Source organism: Acomys minous (genome assembly GCF_964271855.1).
Source record: "Acomys minous genome assembly, chromosome: 12".
Taxonomy (NCBI): Eukaryota; Metazoa; Chordata; class Mammalia; order Rodentia; family Muridae; genus Acomys; species Acomys minous.
The window spans coordinates 39,533,373-39,553,771 of record NC_140493.1 but is presented as its reverse complement, the minus strand read 5'-3'; the positions used below and the strand labels follow the sequence as shown (position 1 = coordinate 39,553,771).

Below are 20,399 nucleotides of genomic sequence, written 5' to 3'. Positions count from 1 at the left end.
AAAGACCTCCAGAAGAATTGAGGAAGAACTTAAAAGAGAATTGTTTTTATTTTTCTTATTCCATCATTTGTTTATTTATTTTGGGTGGTGTGTGTGTGTGTGTGTGTGTGTGTGTGTGTGTGTGTGTGTGCGTGTGTGTGTGTGTGTACATGCACAATCACATGCCATGGTATACATATGGAGGTTAGAGGCACATGTGTGGCGCCCAGAAGCCAGCTCCTGAACTGTGGGCGTCAGTTCTCTCCTTTTACCATGAGTCCCAGGATACGACTCCAAGTCATTAGGCTTGATGGCGGCCATATTTGTCCCGCATCATCTCCCACGCCCAGGAATTCCTTTTCTAATGGGAGTTCTAATGACTTCCATGCTTTGGTGTTCCATGTCACCTATTTGAAAAAAAAAAGCTCTAATTGTACTCTTCTGTAGGAGTCTTTGATGGACCTCTTCCCTCTGTGTTTAGCATTTTGGGTAAGGTCCAGGCTTTCTTGTCTACATGAATCCTCAGTACATTTCTAGTCTTCCTTTGTCTTCATTGGAATATGAACAGGAAATGTTTATAATTATTGTTAAATCAATGGCTCTCAACCTTGGCCATCCATTAGAATTAGCTGGAGAATTTCAAATTTACACAAGACTGGTCTATACCTGTTTTTCCTGGTTTAGGACCAAAGTAGATCTCTGTCTTTTGTATATTGTAAATATTCAAAATGATTGTGAAACACAGGCAGGGGTAAAAAACTACTCAACTCTCTCCTGGCCAGGCCATCTTCCTTAGAGCCCATTGTCCCTCCATATGGTGTTAATTCTCAGAGCTCTAAGTTCAGTTTAGCTCAAACTGCTCTATGTCTGAGTATCTGAGGCCTTGGCTTTGCCCCTGTGAGTCCTGCCTTTCCGAGGGAACTCCCTCAGCTACGCTGGTTTCAGCTGTCTTTTCCCTGCTCCATCTCTCCAGGAAGCCTGATATTATTTGCAACTCAGGATCTCTGTCTGGGTAAGTTTTCTCTTCCCTTCCTCTGTCCTCACTATTGCCCTTGACTCTTAACAATGTCACAGACTAAGACAAGGCCAAGCTACCACTGAGGATCCTCATTTCCTGTAAAGACAGAGACATGACTTGTGCTTTCCTAAAAGAGTTCCTCCATTCATTACATGTCATATGCTTGGTATTGGCAGCATATGGTCCCATTCCCTTCGCTAATGCATGTACATTGACCAAGTGTCTCAGTGGGTGGCCTTTGTGCTGGTATTGTGGATGTGACAGTGGACATGAAGTGGCTCTCACCACCAAGAAGTCTACAGTCTAAGGAAAGAGCCAGACTGGCAAACCTAGACAATGAGGGGAATACTATGGAAGCCTCTAGGGTACAATGTGAACACAAATGGCAAAGTCCATGGGTGTGCTGGAAAATGAAGCCATAATCAAAAGCCTAATTTATGAGTTTGCCAACTATATGGCTGATTTCCAATAACTGATATGACCTCTCTGAGGCCCAAGTTAGGACAAGGTGCTCATAACTGGTGCTTGCAAGCTTACTTAATCTGTTTCAGATGGGCTAGTCAACATCAGTTTATCCAGCATGTCATAGATTTAGAACAGAAAAAAAATATCTCCTCCCAGGAAACCCCCAGTTCTAGGCAGGCAGGTTAGACATGGTTTCAGAAAAGAGTTGAAGCTTTAGTATATTCCCATATATAATTGTATTTTCCATGCCTGTCCACAGAATCAATGTCAAACACTGTTTAAAAAAAAAAAAAAGGAAGCCAAGCCTGGTGGCATACGCCTGTAATCTTAGCACTTGGGAGGTGAAAGCAGGCAGATCTCTGTGAGTTTGAGGCCAGCCTGGTCTACAAAGTGAGTCCATGACAACCAAGGCTACACAGAGAAACCCTGTCTCAGAAAAAAAAAATCAACAAAAACAAAAACAAAAACAGAAGGTCATGAGGCTCCATTCTGTCAATCAGTCCCACCCAAGAAATTACAGTGAAAACCCACTTGAAGTATGCTTCAAGCAAGAATGCTTCACTGTAATGACGCCTTGGGAATAACATATAACAACAGTCAATTTATATAAATTCTATCGGATAGACATGTGCCATTTTACATTTGACAATATTTGACAGTTTGTCAGGCAGGAAATCAGTCACCTCCCATCTACCCCCAAATAAATATATTAGAAGTGACCTACTGGTTACTCTTTCCAGTCTTCAGAATGCCTTTGCTAAAATCACACACACACACACACACACACTTACACACACACCACATGAGAGAGAGTGAGGCAGGGGGAGAAGGAGAGGGCGAGCATGCTGTATAGTGCTTTCTGTTCTGGAAGAAAAGTGAAAAGCTTGAAAGTGTAGGGTGGGGTGGGGAGGAGAAAGTGTCCTCGGAGCTTGTGGAAGGACTGAAAAGCTGGTTCCTCCCCTGCCGGCTCCGGGTCGTCATGCCAAGTAGCCAATATTGAATCTTCCTGAGACTGCTGGGTAGGGCAGGTGTTAATCTCAGTTTCCCAACGAGAAGCAGAACACACGGTTCTGCTTGAATGGAAAGGAACACTGGGTGATGGTTATGGCCACAGTGACCATCCCACATGCCCAGTCTGCCTAAGAAGAGAGGGACGCCCATGTTACCTTGCAAAGAGTGGTACCCAGCCTGCAGTTTCCATTTCACTTTCTATTTTTGCTTCATTGAACTTCTCTTGATCCCACAGCTATCTACAGAAAAGGCTCTACTTTCTGGCCAGGGGACAAGTGTCAAATGATGCTTCTATGAAAGGCAATCTTTTGAAGACTTGGACTACAATTTCTATCCTTAAAAATAATTTTAATAGGGGATCAAAAAAAAAATCAGTAGTGGGAAGTCAGTTGCGGAGTTTCTGAACCCAGAGTGTAGGCATGGATACTTATTCCATCACTTGACCTTGGGTGGGTAATTTACCTCTCTGCTGACTTGCACAGTCATAACACCTGTTCCACAGCTGCTGCAAGGATTAAAAATGGGCTTTATGTAAATCATCCAGACCAGGGAGGGCCTGCCACTTAATGAGTGATCTGGCTTTGGCTGTCATTCTTAGTGCTAAGTTTTCTTCCTGTAGATTTCTCTGTGGCTTTTAGTCCTTGCAGCTGATTAAAAGTATAAAATGGCTCTAGGATTAAGACAAAATATACAGTTAATAATTTTGAGCTCACTGTGGTAAAGGTAGATTTTATTTTTGTGTGTTTGTGCATGCGCGAGTGTGTGTATGTTGAGGTGCAAGTGTGTGCACATTTGTGTAAAGGCCAAAAGACAACCAGATAGTCTCACATGTCATTTCTAAGGTGCTATCCACATTGTTTTTAATTTTTGTTTCTTTCTTAGGGCAGGATCTCTCGAAGTAGGCCAGGCCAGGCTAGCTGACCAATGGGCACTCGCTTTCCTCCCCAGTGCCAGAATTTCATGTGTATAGCACCATACCTAGCCTATTTCACATTGGTTTTAGGGATTAAACTCAGATCACTTTACTAAAGGAGCTATCTCAACAGCCCAAGTTTTGAAGTCTCCAGACTACACACCATGGGAGAAATTCACTCAGCCCCGTGCAAACCAAGAGATATCACAAAGTGCTCACCACGTGCCAGCCATCTTGCCAAATGTTCCATGTCCGTGTCCTTATTACAGGCCATAAGAGGTGGAGTTCCTACTAACTCTCAGAAGGGAAAACAAAAGATAAGAGAGGACATAGCTTTGTACCTGGATCAAGGGTAAATATCTTTTTGAGGGCAGAGAGGGGAATCTATGCTGTCTCAAAGAAGTCCTTCCCCAAGCTAGACCTCAGTTTTGTCAAGTTTACAACACTCTTAAAGTCAGCACAAGGCCGTCTTACAATGAGATATGATTCAAAATTAAAAACAAAAACAAAAACAAAAAACAGTTGTGCCATTTGTGACAACTTCGATGAGCCCAGAAAGCAATCTTCTAGATAAAATAAGCCAGTCATTAGAAGGCCAACCCCTTCCACTTAGGAGAGGCACCTACAGCAGTCAAACTCATGGGAATGGCACCTGGAATGGTGGTTAGCAAGTACCACTTGTTTCCTAAACCTCATCCCCTCAAGGCAGGGACGAGGAAGCGTGGTTCAGCCACTGTTCCATCCAGGCCAGGGGAACTGAGCTAGTTCTAGAGATGTGCTGGCCACCATGCAACCACTACTCAACAGTATTCTAACACACACATAAAATTGGTCAGGCATGCAGAATGCTCTCCCCACATCCTCAAGGGAACAGAGTAATGTGGGGGAGGTGACGACGATGGTATTGGTAAGTGCTGTCTCTCAGAACAATCTAGGCAGCTCCAGGACTATCCCCAGCACGATCGCCCTCTATTTTGCTCCTGTTTCAATAGACTCAGACAACACCTTCTTCTAATTCTGGTCCTTGTTTTTAATATCTTTAGTCTCTTCCAGCAGCAGCACCTGGCAGATCAATATACAACAGCCCTCTGCCCTCTGCCCTTCCTGAGCCCTGCTGGCTCAGAGCCTGGACACTAGGCAACCATTCTCAAATATTTACTAAGCAGAGCGCCCCAAGGCAGGGCCTCCGGGGACCTGGGGTGGAAACAGTAAATCCTAGTGCCACTCCCATCACATTTCAACAATATTTCAGAGTTACAAGTGACCCTTACATTCTTATGTCACCAGGCTGCCCACCTCCTACGTGCCACCAGCCAAGTGAGCACTGTAATCCAGCACTGTGCTACTCTATCCCAGACACGACTGCATCTGAATACCACACTACACATGAGCAAGAACATGTCTGATTTAAAGATGAGCTGTGACGCTAATTAAATAGCTAATAAAATATGGCTTCTAAGGGGGAAGGAAAAGAGTCAAGCTAAAGAGCAAGGCTTCCTCCTCAGGCTGCATTTGAGTCCCACCAACTCAGACTTGTCCATCCTCTGTCCCCACTCTCCACTTGGGTAACATCAGGATCAGAAAATAAGAGTTTATTGTTATAGAACTGGACATTCCCAGGACTCCAGCCCTGAGGCAGGAGGATTGCTCTGACTTTGAGGCCAGTCTATAGTATAGAGTGAATTTCAGGCTAGCCTGATCTACAGAGAGACTGTTTTTAAAAACAAAACAAAACAAAACAAAACACTGCCACCTCTAACAGCAAAAGACTAAAAAGGAATATATAGTTGTGTAAGAGCCATATGAATTAATTAAAATGTATCACAGCAAATTAAACTCTTCTCTGCTTAGTGCCTCCCTTTTTCCATCCTTCCTCCCCTTTTTTATTCCTCCTTCCTTTTTCTTCCTCCCTTCTTTCGTCTCTTGCCCTTGTTTGCAAACAAGTGCTCAGGACCAACAGTGGACCAAGCAGGTATTTAAGTGAAAATGCATATATATATATGCACCACATGAGAGCCTGGTGCCTGTGGGAGCCAGAATAGGGCAGGTGATCCTTTGCAACTGGAGTTATAGACCATTGTCAGTTGTCATGTGGGTGCTGGGAGTCAAACCCAGGTCCTTTGGAGGGGCAGCCACTGAACCACCTCTCCAGCCCAGTAAAAAACTTTAAAGCAAGATAGCAATTGCTCTTTTGTAAATAAAAAAATGTATTTTTCCATCCTTAAGTGTTAGATGATACAATAAAGTCAATGAAGAGTGTGGTAAATTATTCTGCTAAGACACAAAATCTTTGCTAGCAGATAGATTATGTAGCCAGTAATGGTTAACAAGTCACAATCTACTTACCTTAATTATTGTCTTCAGTGGCCAACTGCAATAAATAACATTGTTTGGCCAAGTGTGGTGGCACACGCCTTTAATCCCAGCACTTGGGAGGCAGAAGCAGGCAGATTGCTGTGAGTTTAGGGCCAGCTTGGTCTACAAAGCAATTCCAGGACAGCCAACGCTACACAGAGAAACCCTGTCTCAAAAAGCAAAGCAAAACAAAACAAAACAAAAGAAAAATAACATTGAACATTGTGACATATATAATATGTATGCATGTGTGTATGTATTTGTAGATAAATACATGCTAAATATATGTGAATCAAAATATGCAGAATATAAAACTCATGTATCTTCATATATATTCATATAACTTTTCAAACTTGTCGATCAAATATGCCTACCTGAGCCAGGCGCGGCATGATGGTACACACCTGTAATCCCAGCACTTGGAAATAAAGGCAGGAGTCTCAAGGGTCAAGGTCATGCTTGGCTACATAGTGAGTTCAGAGACACCCTGAGATAGGTGAGATCCTGTCTCAAAAGCACATATGTGACTGATATCTACATCAGAATTATTTCCTGAAATGTTGGCATCACTATACAACAAAAAAAGGCAAGAGATAGCTGAAGAAGCAGGGAGGTGCTAACATGAATGCTCTACAACAGTGGGATAGTTAATGTTGGTGTGGAGCAATCGTGTGGTATATAAATCTGGCATTTGAAATGTACTCCCATGCCAGGCTGGGCCTTGCAAGATAGACACCACCTCCATTTTGCAGATAAAGACACCGACTCACAGGTGAGCAGCCAAGTGGCAGAGTCACTGTTGAACCAGAATTCCTGTGGCCCAGAGCCCAGACTTTCATACTGATTGTTACTGGCATTTAACCTCTTGTCTTGTTTTTGTTTCCTGAGTGTCAGTGGGTGCCAGGGCTGCTCAAAACACACACACATAGGAACATAAAGGATGTCACTCTGCCTCCACACTCAAAGCAGGCAGAGTGTCTGTGTGCTCACTCAAAGCCTGGGGAATGTGGTGACCCTGTGCTAGAGTCCCCTGCCACCAGCTCTCTATCCGACCCCACATTCCTCCCTCTGCGTGCAAGTTCTGCACCATAGCTTTGGTTTCAAGAATGAAATTTCCTTCTTGGCAAACAGGACTAGGCCCATTTAACAATGAACAATGACTATGGCATGTCTACTCCCCTGTGCATTCCAGAGGAGAGCTTGTCCCAGCTCCTCCAGAAGAGCCCTGGGACATTCCAGGATCAACCAAAGGGCCACTGACAAACATAAACATGGTCATTGTGGAGACAGATCAAGCCACACAACTCTCTCTCTCTCTCTCTCTCTCTCTCTCTCTCTCTCTCTCTCTCTCTCTCTCTCTCTCCCTCTCTCCCTCTCTCCCTCCCTCCCCCCTCCCTCCCTCTACCCTATATTCTCCCTCCCCCTTTGCCTCTCTCTCTTAAATCACGACATGGCATAATCCCTTAACTCCAACATTACAGACCCCACTGTTATAAAGAACAAGACTTCATTCTTGAGTAGGTTGGAAAGAGTAGCCAGAATGGCTAATGGTGATTACTCCCTCTGTGTCCCTATCCTTCCCTGTCCATGATGGTGTTTCTGATTTGGACCCCACTCCACATTACATGCCAGGCATGTGCAGCCATAACGAAGTCCTAGTGTCTTGGCCACTGTTCTATTGCTGTAAGGAGATACCAAGACCACAGAACTCTTACAAAGGGAACCATTACAATTTCAGGGGTTCAGTTCATTATCATCACGGCAGGAAGCATGGAAGCAGGCAGGCAGATGCTGGAACAGTAGCTGAGACCCACATCCTGACCCTTAGGCAGAGAAAGAGAGAGACACCGGGCCTGGCTTAGGCTTTTAAAACCTCAAAGCCACCACCAGCAACACACTTCCTCCAACAAGGCCACGCCTCCTAATCCTTTTTTTTCTTTCCTTTCTTTTCCCTTCCTTCCTTCCTTTCTTTTTTGTTTTGGTTTTGGTTGTGTTTTGTTTTGTTTTGTTGGCTGTTTGATTTTTCATTTTTGAGACAAGGTTTCTCCTTATAGTCCTGGCACTCACTCTGTAAACCAGGCTGGCCTCACACTCAAGAGATATGCCTGTGTCTGCCTCCCAAGTGGTGGTATTAAAGGCATGGGCCCCGCCACTACCCAGCTCCTAATCCTTTTCAAATAGTGCCACTCTCTGATGACCAAATATTCAAATCTATGAGTGTGAGGACCTGAGTTCAAATCAGCAGAATCTACATAACACTGGACGCAGCACCACACACCTGTAACACTAGAGCTCCAATGGCAAAATGGGAGGCAGGAAAAGAAAAGGCCAGGGGAGCTCCCAGGCCAGCTAACCAGGTATGCATAATGGCAAACAACAAGAGGTCTTGGTCTCAAACAAGATGAAATGTGAGAACTGACACCCCCACCCCACCCCACCCCACCCCCCCGCCCAGGCTGTCTTCTATCCTCCATGCTTGCAACATGACAAATCCATGCCTATTCGCGCACACAAGCAGGCACGCATGTACACACATTGTACGCACCAATACACATGTTTTTCTTTAAAGAAGAGCAGGATGGGCTCCATGAGTACGTCTGTGCGGCCTCCAGGGTCCCATGCGCACAGAGCCCCGAGTTTGCCTGAGTACTCTGGCTTTCCATGTCGCAATGCTTCATTACTTTTGAACATCACTTAGTAATGAAGCCTGAAAACAACGCGGCAGATTTTGCCAACAAGCCTCCAAAAGCAGCAGATAGGTTCTCTCAAATCCACATGAGATCTTGGTAAGGAGAACGGGAGTTGCCCGGCCTGAGCAGAAGGCCTGAGGGCACGAGTGGGGTGAGGGATGGGGTGGTGCCGGACCTGAAGCCAGGTGTCCTTGCCTATAAGGCTGACTGACTACAAGCGTTCACTCTTCTCTGTGGATGACAAAGGAAGGTCTTATACATAGGCTGGTATGTAGCAGGTGTTCTAAAAGTGCCAGCCCATCTCCTGGCATGTTTCAAATACTTCAGTATAGGCCACATCGGACTGTAAGATGATGAGGTCAGTGGATTAAAAACACCTGCCAGCAAGTTCACTCCTCAGGAAGGAGAGAGCACTGCAAATTATCCTCCGACCTCTACACAGACACTGCTGCATGCACACACCCATAAACACATATATAAACAAAACCAATCAATCAATACATAAATAACTATAAAAATTATAAACTGGTGGTCCATGTCTTCATAGTCTGAAATGGATGATTGATGGGTGGCCCCTGGATCCCTCTGACCCCCTCAGAACCTATGGTTCTCCATTAAGGGAAACTTCCTTCAGACCACAGACTTGGTCAGGACACTCAGGGTCTTGAGGGCAGAAACTGAACTCATATTCTCTTAGCTGAAGGGGATGTTCGTGGTTTGTGGCTCCCTTCCATCCAGGGGTCACTGGCCACTGGTCCTCAGGAACAAAAGGAGAAGTGACGAATTGGGGATTCAGTGGCCAGTGAGCACGAACGGAAACACCCTTCTGGGACCAGGTGCAGGGAGGCAGATCAATTTTATTTGGGGTGAACTAGACTTATATAGAACTTTGGGGAGGGGGTGGGGATTTCCAGGGTGAGCAAATGGCTGAAGAGCTCAGGTACTGAGATGCCTCATTAACGTGGAGAGGCATTCCACGGATCCCAGGTGCTTGCTGAACAGGTTCTATTGAGAGAAAGGGAGGTGGACCTGTAATTAGCCTAAGGACTGACTATGTGACATTCTTCAGGTAGAGGGTGTGGGGATCCGGGCTCCCCAAGACAGAGAATAGGAAGCCTTGCTGACCGAGCTCAGGGCTTTTAGGTAAGGACAGACTGCGACCTTAGCAGGGTTTCCCCCTTAGTGGTTGTCATGAGTGAAACAGAAAGCTAAGGATCCAGGCACTGCGGTGAAAAGGCATGTTTCTCCCTGCTCCCCTCCCTCCTCCTTCCTTGTCCATTCTCTCTCCTCACTGACTCTTGTTCTCTGTCTCTCATACTTTCTCTCTGTGGCATGTAGTGGGCAAAAAGGTCACCAGCAGCTTTAACCTAAGAGCCACTCAGCTCCTCGGTGCCCTCAGAGGAACGCTCCTGCCTCTCTCAGTGTATTCACCAAGGGAAAGACTGAATGATTCTGTTTCGACTATATCCTCAATTCTGCACGAATCATGGCAGCCAGAGTGACAGGAATGGTGTCCACGTTGATGACTGACACCCTCATTTGGGACACCAAGAATGTGGGAGGGGCAATCCACCAAAGAAATAGTGATGCTAAGCAGATAAGTGCTACATGGTCACTGTCCCATGTGTGGTTTGCTCTTCACTTCCTCTGTGTAAGGAGAAGAAGAAAAGTGAAGGGGATGTGGACCCTAGGCCCTAAGCCAGCTTCCCTGAAGGAAATACACAGATGCCTCATGGACATCTGAGGAAAGGCAAAAAATTGAGAGAACTCAGATGTATTCAAGACCACTAGCTTCAGAATGGCGACTTAACTTCCTACCTTAACATCTTTAATCTCCATCTGTCTACTCTTATGGCTATCTGTTATTATGCAAACTATATCGGTTTTCCAGTTTAGTACTAATGGAAGTGTCTTTTTAAAATAACTAAGTAAAAACAAAGCTCACAGCCTTATTATTATTAGGCAAATAATAAGGAGATCGGCATAAGTAAAAGAACACAGCAGTGCATGCTCTAGCCCAAAGACTGAAATGCAAGACATCTGGATACATAAACAGGACTGTGTTCCCCCAAGAGAACTAAAAGCTAAAACCTACTCTCTTGTCAGTTCACAAAGAGTCACCAAGAAACTAAATGATGTCCCTCCTGTGTGGACGGCACTGATCCAGGCCAGCGAGAGAATCTGTAATAAGATTCCCTCAGCGTTGGCCAGCAAATCTGTTCCCTGGATATACTTGGCGTATCCATCACGGAGGACAGATAGTCCAGGAACACTGGCCCACTGTATCGTGCTTTGTTTGAGAGGAGACGACACGCAAAGATGGGTTGCTATGAAAATCATTTACCATAGAGTTGGCCAGTGCAATTAGTTGTACTTGAGAGCAGAGGACTCCCTTCTCCCATGGCCATCCAAGCCCAGCTGGTCCCAAGGAGTACCAGCCATCTCTCTGGGACCAAAGCTTCCCCAGGTGATTTCCACAAACACCCACTTGTAGAGTGGCGTCTGTGCTTTGTTTGGATGATGGTTTGGTCTTCTAGTTGGCCATCGATCCCAGCAACACTAATTTAAGAATATCTGCATTATCCACCTCACCCCTTGAATTATTTCCTTTCCAGGCCAAAGAGAGAAGCCATCATGGTTTTGATGCAGACCGAGATGCCAAAAAGCTGTACAAAGCCTGCAAAGGAATGGGTAGGAGAATCATTTTGTTCACTTATTTGTCTTTGAAATTGATTAAGCTTGACATCGTGACCAGCTTTCCCATAGTGACAAGAAGGTGACCTACCTGCCATATGTATTCTAAGCTAATTCGAGTTGATCTTTTCTCATGATCTCTTTATTTGAGGTCTCATAGTTTCGTAAGGGCTCGATACTTCTGAGGGTATTGGAAGAGCTAATCCCCGCTTGGCAGTGACAGCCAGGGGGAATCAGAGGGAAGCCCAAAGGTTGCAGCTTCCAGCTCATCTCCTGCTCTGGCTTGTCTCTGCTCTCATGTCTGGCAGACAACTGTGAAGGAAAGGCCTTGCGTGAAGCCTCAGGATGTTTACGCCTGGGTGTTGCTGAGTGGAAGGGAACTCCAGGGGACTTTCCAGGCAGCTGAGACTTTCCTAATGCTCAGTGGTGAGCTCCAAATGCCTGGCCATAGCATGGAGACTAGATTACCTAGAGTTCATTTAAAAACACCCGGGGTGAGCACCTACTGAATGCCAAACCAAAGTACTCAGGCATGTTTTTGTGTGGGACCACAGAACCGAGCCAGCACGCGTGTTACTGTGTAGAGCGCCTGTGTGACCATTGCCCAGCTCAGTGTCACTTATCCATCGTCATCCTGTTTGGTCTTCTCAGCAAGCCTGTAAAGTATATACTATCATAAGGACTGACAGATGACAAAGAAAGGCTTGATATTAAATATTTGCCCCCAAATCATAAAAGTATGAAACAAGGGTGGAGCTGTTAGACGCTTGGCCATCTGAGAGATCTCTGATTTGGCTGAAAGTGTAGAATCTTGATTCCAATGACAAATACACACTGAAGCAAAAACATGTCACTGACATAATTTGCCTTCAAGACTTTGTGTGACAGCCCTGCCAGGGCAGAATTTAAATGTCTAAAGTGAAGCTCTTCAATAGCCACAACAGTAGGCTACATGATCATTTTCTACTTTAAAACTTACTTTGGGATAAGGCTGGGATATAGCCCAGGCTAGCCCCAAATGATGGCACTCCTCCTTCCTCAGTGATGGGCTTATAGGCATGTGCCACCACAGGCAGCTTTGCAAGCTTATTCTGCATCTATGTATGGTCAAGAATGATGTGCAAGCTGAAAACTGGTGTCAGGTGTCTTCTTCCATTACTCTTTACCTTGTTTTTTGAGACAAGGTCTCTCCACTGAGTCTGGAGCTCACTGATTGGCTACACTGACTGCCAGCAAGCCCAAGGACCCTCCTGTTTCTCAGCATCGATAGTCCAAGTGTGTGCCACTCTTACATGGGTGCTGGGGATCTGGATTCAAGTCCTCGTGTTTCCACAGCAAGTCATTTACCCACTGAGCAATTTTCCCAGATCTATTTTTTTAAGATAGGGGCTCATGTAGTCTAGGCTGGTCTTGAAGTCATTATTTAACTGAGGCTGGCCTGAACTGACCTTACTGCTTGTGCCTCCAAGTGCTGGGGCTACAGGCAGGTACCACCATGCCCAAGTAGTAAAATAAGCCAAATAGTAAAAGAAAAAAAAATATGTAAGTTGTATTATTTTGATACAGTTTTGCTTACCCCAATTTATATAAAAATATCATTTTATCTCAATATTGACATAAAATTATGAGTGAAGTATTTTATATTCTGGGTTGGGTTTTGTTTTGTTTGGTTTTTTTTTGTACAAAGTTTCTGAAATCTGGTGTGCACTCTGTACCCACAGAATATTTGTATTTGCAGCAGTCACCCTCCAAGTACTAAATAGCCATGAAGGGTCAGTGGCTGAACAGGATGAATGGAGGAGGGCTGGAAACCCCATGCACAGTAAAGCTAGCATGCACTCCTACCCCTCACCCACCGATGCAAGTCAAAATTATAATGATCCATAATAAAAATGAGAGTTTATTTCTCCTAAGAGTTTAGCTTGGGGCAGTTGTACATCCCTGGTGACTTACGATGCCCTACGTATGCAGATAGATAATTTGAGTCACGGGCAACCCCCAAACAGTCCCCAGCTCCTAGGCACTGAACCCTCCACCAGCTTCTGCCTAGACTTACCCTTTGTGGAGTCATCTCCATCAGCTGACTCCATCAAAGAGAATGCCTTAATAAAGAGTACATGGACCAGTAGCCTCTTAGACCTGGCTGGAGGTCACCTAATACATGGCTTCTCAAATGTTCAAAGGTGCAATAGTCATCAAGGGGTCTTGAAGGGACATGGGGAAGAAGGCGACTGTCCATTTTGCATTTCTTATAGGTCTCAGTTAGTAAGAACACTGCAGAGCCTGGGACCACACCTTAGGATCAAGCTCAGGCCCACCAAGGTACATAGAGGTTAAACTACTCAGAGCATGCTTCTTGGCTAGATTTCAGATCCTAGCTTTTATCCCAGCACTCCTTCCCCCACACTATCTGTGTGCCATGTACAGCACCATTGGTAACCCTTCAGCCACTTTTAAAAAAATTAATTTATTCCCTTTACATCCCAATTGTAGCCCACTCCCTTGCCTCTTCTGGGTCCCACCCTCCCCCCTCTTCTCCAGCCCCATGCCCTAGTCTTCAGCAAAGGGGAGCTCTCCTCCTTACCAACTGACCCCAGACTATCAAGTCTCTTCAGGACTGCCTGCATCCTCTTCCTCGGTGGCCTGGCAAGGCTGTCCTGCCTGGGGGAAGTGATGTCCCTCAACAGAAGAATGGGTTAAGCCACTTCTGAACAGTGAGCTCAGATCCAATCAAATCAGCCTGTACATTGAGCGAGCCCAACCTGCTCTCCATCAGGAAAAGTTGAATGGAGGCCTCTAGAAAGGAGCAGCCCCCCAGAACCCAGGAGAGTAGCCTTATCCTTATTTGGAAAAGGAGTCTTTGCAGACGTAGTTGAGTTAAGGAAAACAGCCCTCTGGGATACCCGAGTAGATTTAAAATCCAGCTATTTTTGCAAGTGAGCTCATCCTAGGATTTTTCTTTTCCTCTAGTTGGACTCAAATAGCTAAAATCTTGGAACTGGAATTACAGAGGTGCAAACAGTGCTTGAGATGAAGTGAATGGACCAAGAACTCAAAGCTAGTGGCTATTCCGGGGCTCTCTCTCCTGTGGGCTGGGCTTCTTCATCCAGGTTCTGGCTAGGTCCTTCCAAAGACAGTCATCAGAGTTGATGCAAAGCCAAACTGAAGAGAAAGCATCCCAAGTGTTTTCCGGCCTCCATTTTCTTTCCTTCCTCCTTTCCAACCAGTTCCTTTCCATCTCCCGTTCACAACCGTGGTCTGATTTTTTTTTCTTGCTCCCGACTCCTCCATCAAATCAGTCAGCTCCATTTACTGGTCCCCCAGAATCCCAGTCTCTCAGCAGGGTAGTCCTCAGGCAGCGAGTTCATTCACTCAGCTCTGTTGAGCAGGTACCTTGCCAGTGTCTGATGCCTGCAACTGAAGGTTGTTGCCAGCAACGTCAGGACGATGCAGGTTTGGGGTCGTGGAGGGAGGTCTCACATATTGCTGAGCAAGGCAACTGTATTCATGCCTTAGGCTCTCAAACTGATGTGCCAAAAATTAAGTGGCTTAAGACAATGGAAACTGATCATACAGTTCTGGAAGTCAGAAGCTCACCATCAAACCGTTTGTGATTCACATTCTATTTCTACAGACAGTGGCAGTGGCCACTCCTGAAGATGCAATGGACTGAGTGGAAGAAGTATTAGCCCAAAGTCACAGGAGCTCAGCATTGTGTCATGTCATAATTGAATAAATCACCACAGGACAGAGTAGCCCGTACTTTACATAGAATATGCTAGAACACCATAAACCACTGTGTAAAGAGACTCAACTCTATGTCAGACGCATCCCATTTCCCTGAGGAGTCATTAATCTATAGCAAGGTATCTGGACCCCCAACATTGACTTTCCCCAAGGTTTTGCCAATACAAATACGATTGGCTTAGTATTTTCTTCGTGTTCAGTTTATTTGTAACCCTTGTTCTTTCACAAAACACAAGTTCACATAAAATCGTAATTAATACGTGTAAAAGTGGTGGACCTGGCAGAACCTTCAACCCTCCCACGCTCCCAGTTATGGCCCAAGCAAGATGCATGTGACTGACAATATAACAGTGTCCACTGTCATTGAGTGACCACTGCCCAGGGCCCAGCATTGACCTACAGACAAATGTCATTAGGAGAAACTAAGGGAGCCCTGGGTTAGTCATGCCAGAGATGGATCTAGAAGAACAGCTTAAGACCAAATTGCAGGAAGTCTTATTCTGCTTTGGGATTCTGATCCAAACCTAGGAGTCATAAAGACTCATTAGTGGCATTTAGATTATGGGGTGAAAGGAGCTGGAGACTGCAGAGATCAGTGCCTTGTATCAGGGAGACTAAGTGTCAGGTCCTGGCAGTGGCATCAGAAGCAAAGGAAAGGCCCAGATGAAAGACCTAGAAAGGGTTAAGTGACCCAGAAGCAAAGGCAACAGAGGTAGACCCCTTAGGTAACTTTGGATTTTCTGACTAAGGTGATGTCAATGAATTAATTATATAAATGAATTAATAGTGCAGATAATGGACATAAGAATTTACCAAATAAATCTAGCTAAGCTACACTCAAAGTTGAAATGCTTTGGAGAGCCATGAGAATGTGGCCACAGGAAGCTGGAAATAAGATGGGAAGTCAGAAAAAATGAGCTAGGCTAGAGGGGCTGATCTGGAGATCACCTGAACATAAGAAAGGGCAGTGGCCATCTGTAGGCTGTTTTCTTAACCAATATATTTTATTAACAACTTAGTAACCGAGCGCACATCACTTATAACCCGACTAACCAAAACACTAGGAAAAGAGGATTAAGGAACACAATAACAAAACCATAAGGATATCAGTTCTGAGGAATGATTTTCCTGGCGTAATCAGCAGGATTTCTTCTGCTGGAACCTGGAGTAACCAGAACCTGGAACCTCAGCAGGAGTCAGAGACCTGAAGTCTTCCCCCGAGCAGTTCTCTCTAGGAGCACCTCGAAGTGGCGATGAACAGCCAGAACTATCCAAAGTCTCCAAAAGCCCCGCTTCCAGTTCTGGGCTCATTTATATATCTCCTCCCAGAGTTTGTTCACAGGATCTTTTCAGCTGGCAACAATCAAGCCCCTGCACGAGATGGTTGGTCTTCGAATGGATTAACATCACCTGTTCTCTCACAAGACCAGTCCGATCCCACACTTAGGATCCTAAAAAACAGGTTTATCTCTCCGTCAGCCATCTGAACAGGAAGGCCAACGAGAAGCTGAGGATAGAGGGCAGGGAAAAGAATGGCCAGCCAGTGCATGATGCTGAGAAGAAGGTGGGGGTGGGGAGAGACTAGTGGGAGGCTGGGGGTAAGCTAGTCACAGTGCTTCAAGCATTGAGAGGTCTATGCAGGAACCAATAAGATGTTCTTTCCTCCATTTCATCATCTATCGTTAAAATGTAAACTAGATGAGCTCACAAGTTCCTTGTATAGATCACAGTTGCTGAGTGATGTTGTGGGACAGGCTTTGTTATTGGTGAGCATCCCCTGTAGGATGGCCTGAACACAAGCCCTCCATGGATGCGAGGCAGGGCCAGGTCCTTTGGCATATATGGTGCATGATGTCTGTGGTATATAGTTTGTTGCTGTGTGCACCATGGTCCCCTCTCTTGACTCTCTCTTTTCAATCTCACATGCCCTTGAACTACATGACCCCAACTCGTAGGTGAGGAATTAGAGCATCAAAGTATTTTATACAAACACACACATACACACACACACACACACATACACACACACATGCAAGTGCATGCACACACACAAATGAAGTCTATGGATAAGATCAATATTCTGTACATTTGGGCTGCAATCTTATCTATTCAGTACCCAGAAGAAAAGGAACAAGCCACACTTTTATTAGGTTTTCAAAAATAACTTTAGTGAGATATAATTCACATACCATATAAACAGGTCAATGTTTACTACATTCATAGATATATGCAACCCCACCATAGTTAGTTGATTTTAGATGATGAGACTGAACACATTCAGGGTGGTGTGGCCATAGACAGTTGACTGTTTTTTGAACACTTTCATCTCCTCCTACTCCCGTCTAGTCTATGCACCCCCAACCCCTAACCCACTTTCTGCCCTCTGTAGAATCCCCTAGTCTAGATTTTCATATGAATAAAATCATATAGTATGTGGTCCTTTGTGACTCGCTCTTTTTACCTAGCGTAACATTTCCAAGGCTCCTTCATATTCTCCTGTACTCTGGTCCCTCTTGTGACTCACCAGTACTCTAGTGTACGGATGGCCCATGTTTTGTTTAGCCATTTGCCTCCTGATGGACTTTGGGATGTTTCTTCCTTTGGCTGCCTTTAAGTTAGGAAACACGCCAAAGGCATTTCTCTTTCTATGAGTGCCTCTCACTGCCCTGCACACAAGGGGAGGTCTCCATGGATATTTGTCTGAGTGGCAAGAATATGGTTTTCAGCACAAGACAGTTAAAGCCACCAGATCCATCTAGTCCCATTCCAACCTCTGACCCCTTCTAAACCAGACATGTGGTCTCTTCCGGTCTGGATAAGAACACTCTCCATCATCTTTCTTCATTCCCGTGGCTTTGTTTCTATCTCCTGCACTTCAGGAACGGATGAAGCAGCCGTCATTGAAGTCTTATCCAGCAGGACATCGGATGAGAGGCAACAGATAAAGCAGAAATACAAGGCGAAGTACGGCAAGGTATGCAGGGCTGTGCCAGCCCCGGCCTCAGCCTCCGCACACACCCAGGAGGGAGGACACAACTGAAGGCTGACTATGGTCTGAGAAAGGGGCATCTGCAACTTGTTTTTAAAGAATTTTTCTTTATTTATTATGTACACAGTGTTTTGCCTGCAAGTATGTCTGTGTGCCAGAAGAAGGCACCAGATCTCATTGGTTGTGAGCCACCATGTGGTTGCTGAGCCTTGAATTCAGGACCTTTGGGAAAACAGCCGGTGCTCTTAACCTCTGAGGCATCTCTCCACCTTGGCATTTGGAACTTTTAATTGACTAGACAAAATACTAACATTGCTATGTCAACTTAACACCTATAAGTCAATATTCCTTAACTCATTTTTAAATTGATCTTTTTATCTATTGCCTTTGCTCATTTTTCATTCAATTGGGACTAATTCCATGTAATAATTTAGATACAAGACAGTAATTTGAAAAGCAATTCCCGCAAGTGGGGTTTTGTATAGAAATTTTTGTGTGTTCAGCTGTCTTTGAGACCCATATTTGTTCACAAATCACTGGTACAGAAAATGCTTTAAAATTATTTCTTTTATTTTTTGAGATAATAATGTAATTACATCATTTTACCCTTCCCTTTCTCCCCTCCAAACTCTCCCCTATAACTATAATTGCTCTCTTTCAAATTCATGGCCTCTTTTCATTGTTGTTAAATAAACACATACATACATGCTCATATATATACACATATACATACATACATACATACATATATACATGCTCATATGTATATATACACACACACATACACACATACATACAAACACACACACACACACACACACAAACACACACACATATGGATGGATATATATTCCTAAATACATAATGCAACTATTCATTCTGTATCATGTTACTTGTGTGTATATTTTCAGGGCTGAGTATTTGGTACTGGATAACCAATTGGTGTGTACTTCCTTGGGAAAGACTATTTTTCCCACGTTCATATTTCATCAGTTTCCTGTGGAGCTGAGCCTTACTTGAACTGTTGAGGCGTAGTTGAACTTAGAGCTTCATTCATGCTAGTAAACCTCCCCACCACTGCACTGTGTCCCTACCCTTTTCTCTTTTTTCTTTTGAAAAAGGTTCTCCTGATTTGCCCAGGCTGACCTTGAATTTGAGATTGCCTCAATCCCTAATATCGAGTGACTATAGCCCTGAGCCCCTGGAATTATCATTATGCAAAGTAGAAATCATTATGCTATATTGTCTTTTGTATTGATAAAGGCTTCTTTAGGTTTTAGTCTCGTCAGGGACAGACTGAGGATGGGCACTTACCAGCCTTCTTAGATTTCAAACAGGATAACGACAGCACAAACCAATAAATAGAAATTATGACAGTCATGATTGCTTCAGTTTACAGACAGGAAAGGCAGCACTTATATGGCCAAAGATTTATATGTAAAAGCAATGTACTTAGTGGACTTTTTAAGAACTGTGTATTTTCTTTCACAATTTAACACATACACCTTGAGTATATCCAGCCTAACTTCTATTCCTCCCTCCTCCATATTTAATTTTTGTTAAAAAGAAAAGAAAGGAAAATGCAGGACCCATGCCCAAGTCTTCAGTAATCAAGGCCAACATCTATTCCAGAAGACCAGTGCCATAATGAGGCTGTTTACTTATATACCAAATGGTCAATGGCTATGATGTTGTTGTTGTTTGTTTTAATAATCAAGCTTTTCAATGTCATTTTTTTGTGAAATCAAGTGAGTCTCCAGTTTGCTGCATTGTGTTGAGGTAGAACTTTCATCCGTTCCTACTTGCATGCCTAACTCTAAAGTATTCCCCTAACTTATATCTATTGCTAGCCCAACAAAACAAGACACGTTATGCTCTTGCCCTAAACACAAGTAGATGTGGGCCTAGGGACATTTCCCTGTGCTGAGCATCTACTGGTCTTTAACAAGATGCTTCCAAAACCTAGAGGAAGTCAAGTAATCAACTCTAGGTCTCACATGAGCTGAGCTCTGGCAACAGCCATACCAAGGTACCAAAGCTGATTTTCAGAGAAGCCAGGACAAGAATCAGGTTTCCTGAACCTACTTCTTAGGCTCAGACGCATATAAAAATACCATATTTTGATGGAATAACAATTGAGTTGTAATATGAATAAATTAGTTAAATAAAAAATATACCATATTTGTTTTCATGCTTGGGAATCAAAAGACTGAGCAGCTGAGAGTCCTCAGCAATCCCAAATGATGCCAATCCAACGTGAAAAATAAATGTTTCAGACATTTCTAGGGATCCATAATGGATGATACTGAGAACAGCCTGGCCCTGCAGGATGTGGTGTTAGGTGAAGCAACTGTGAGACATGAAGACATGACGTCACGGTCTTCTTTTAGCCTGGCAGATCCCTTTATGTAAAATCTTCTGCCTTTTCCCACCAACTGAGAGCTTAGAGATCTATCAGAGAAATAGTGGGCTTGTGTTTTCTCAAAAAAAAATGCAGGATGGAATAATAATATTCTTGCATACTATATATGAGCATGA

The 20,399-nt window shown here is 44.3% G+C and overlaps 1 protein-coding gene across 1 annotated transcript in view; it reads left to right on the top strand.

Annotated features, from left to right (window-relative positions):
• ANXA13 (annexin A13) overlaps positions 1-20,399 on the top strand; it is a 50,243-nt gene that overhangs the window by 9,824 nt on the left and 20,020 nt on the right. The window contains exons 2-3 of the mRNA XM_084748196.1: positions 11,047-11,122; positions 17,752-17,846. Of these exons, the coding sequence (XP_084604322.1) occupies positions 11,047-11,122; positions 17,752-17,846 (171 nt within the window). The remainder of the gene's footprint in view (positions 1-11,046; positions 11,123-17,751; positions 17,847-20,399) is intronic.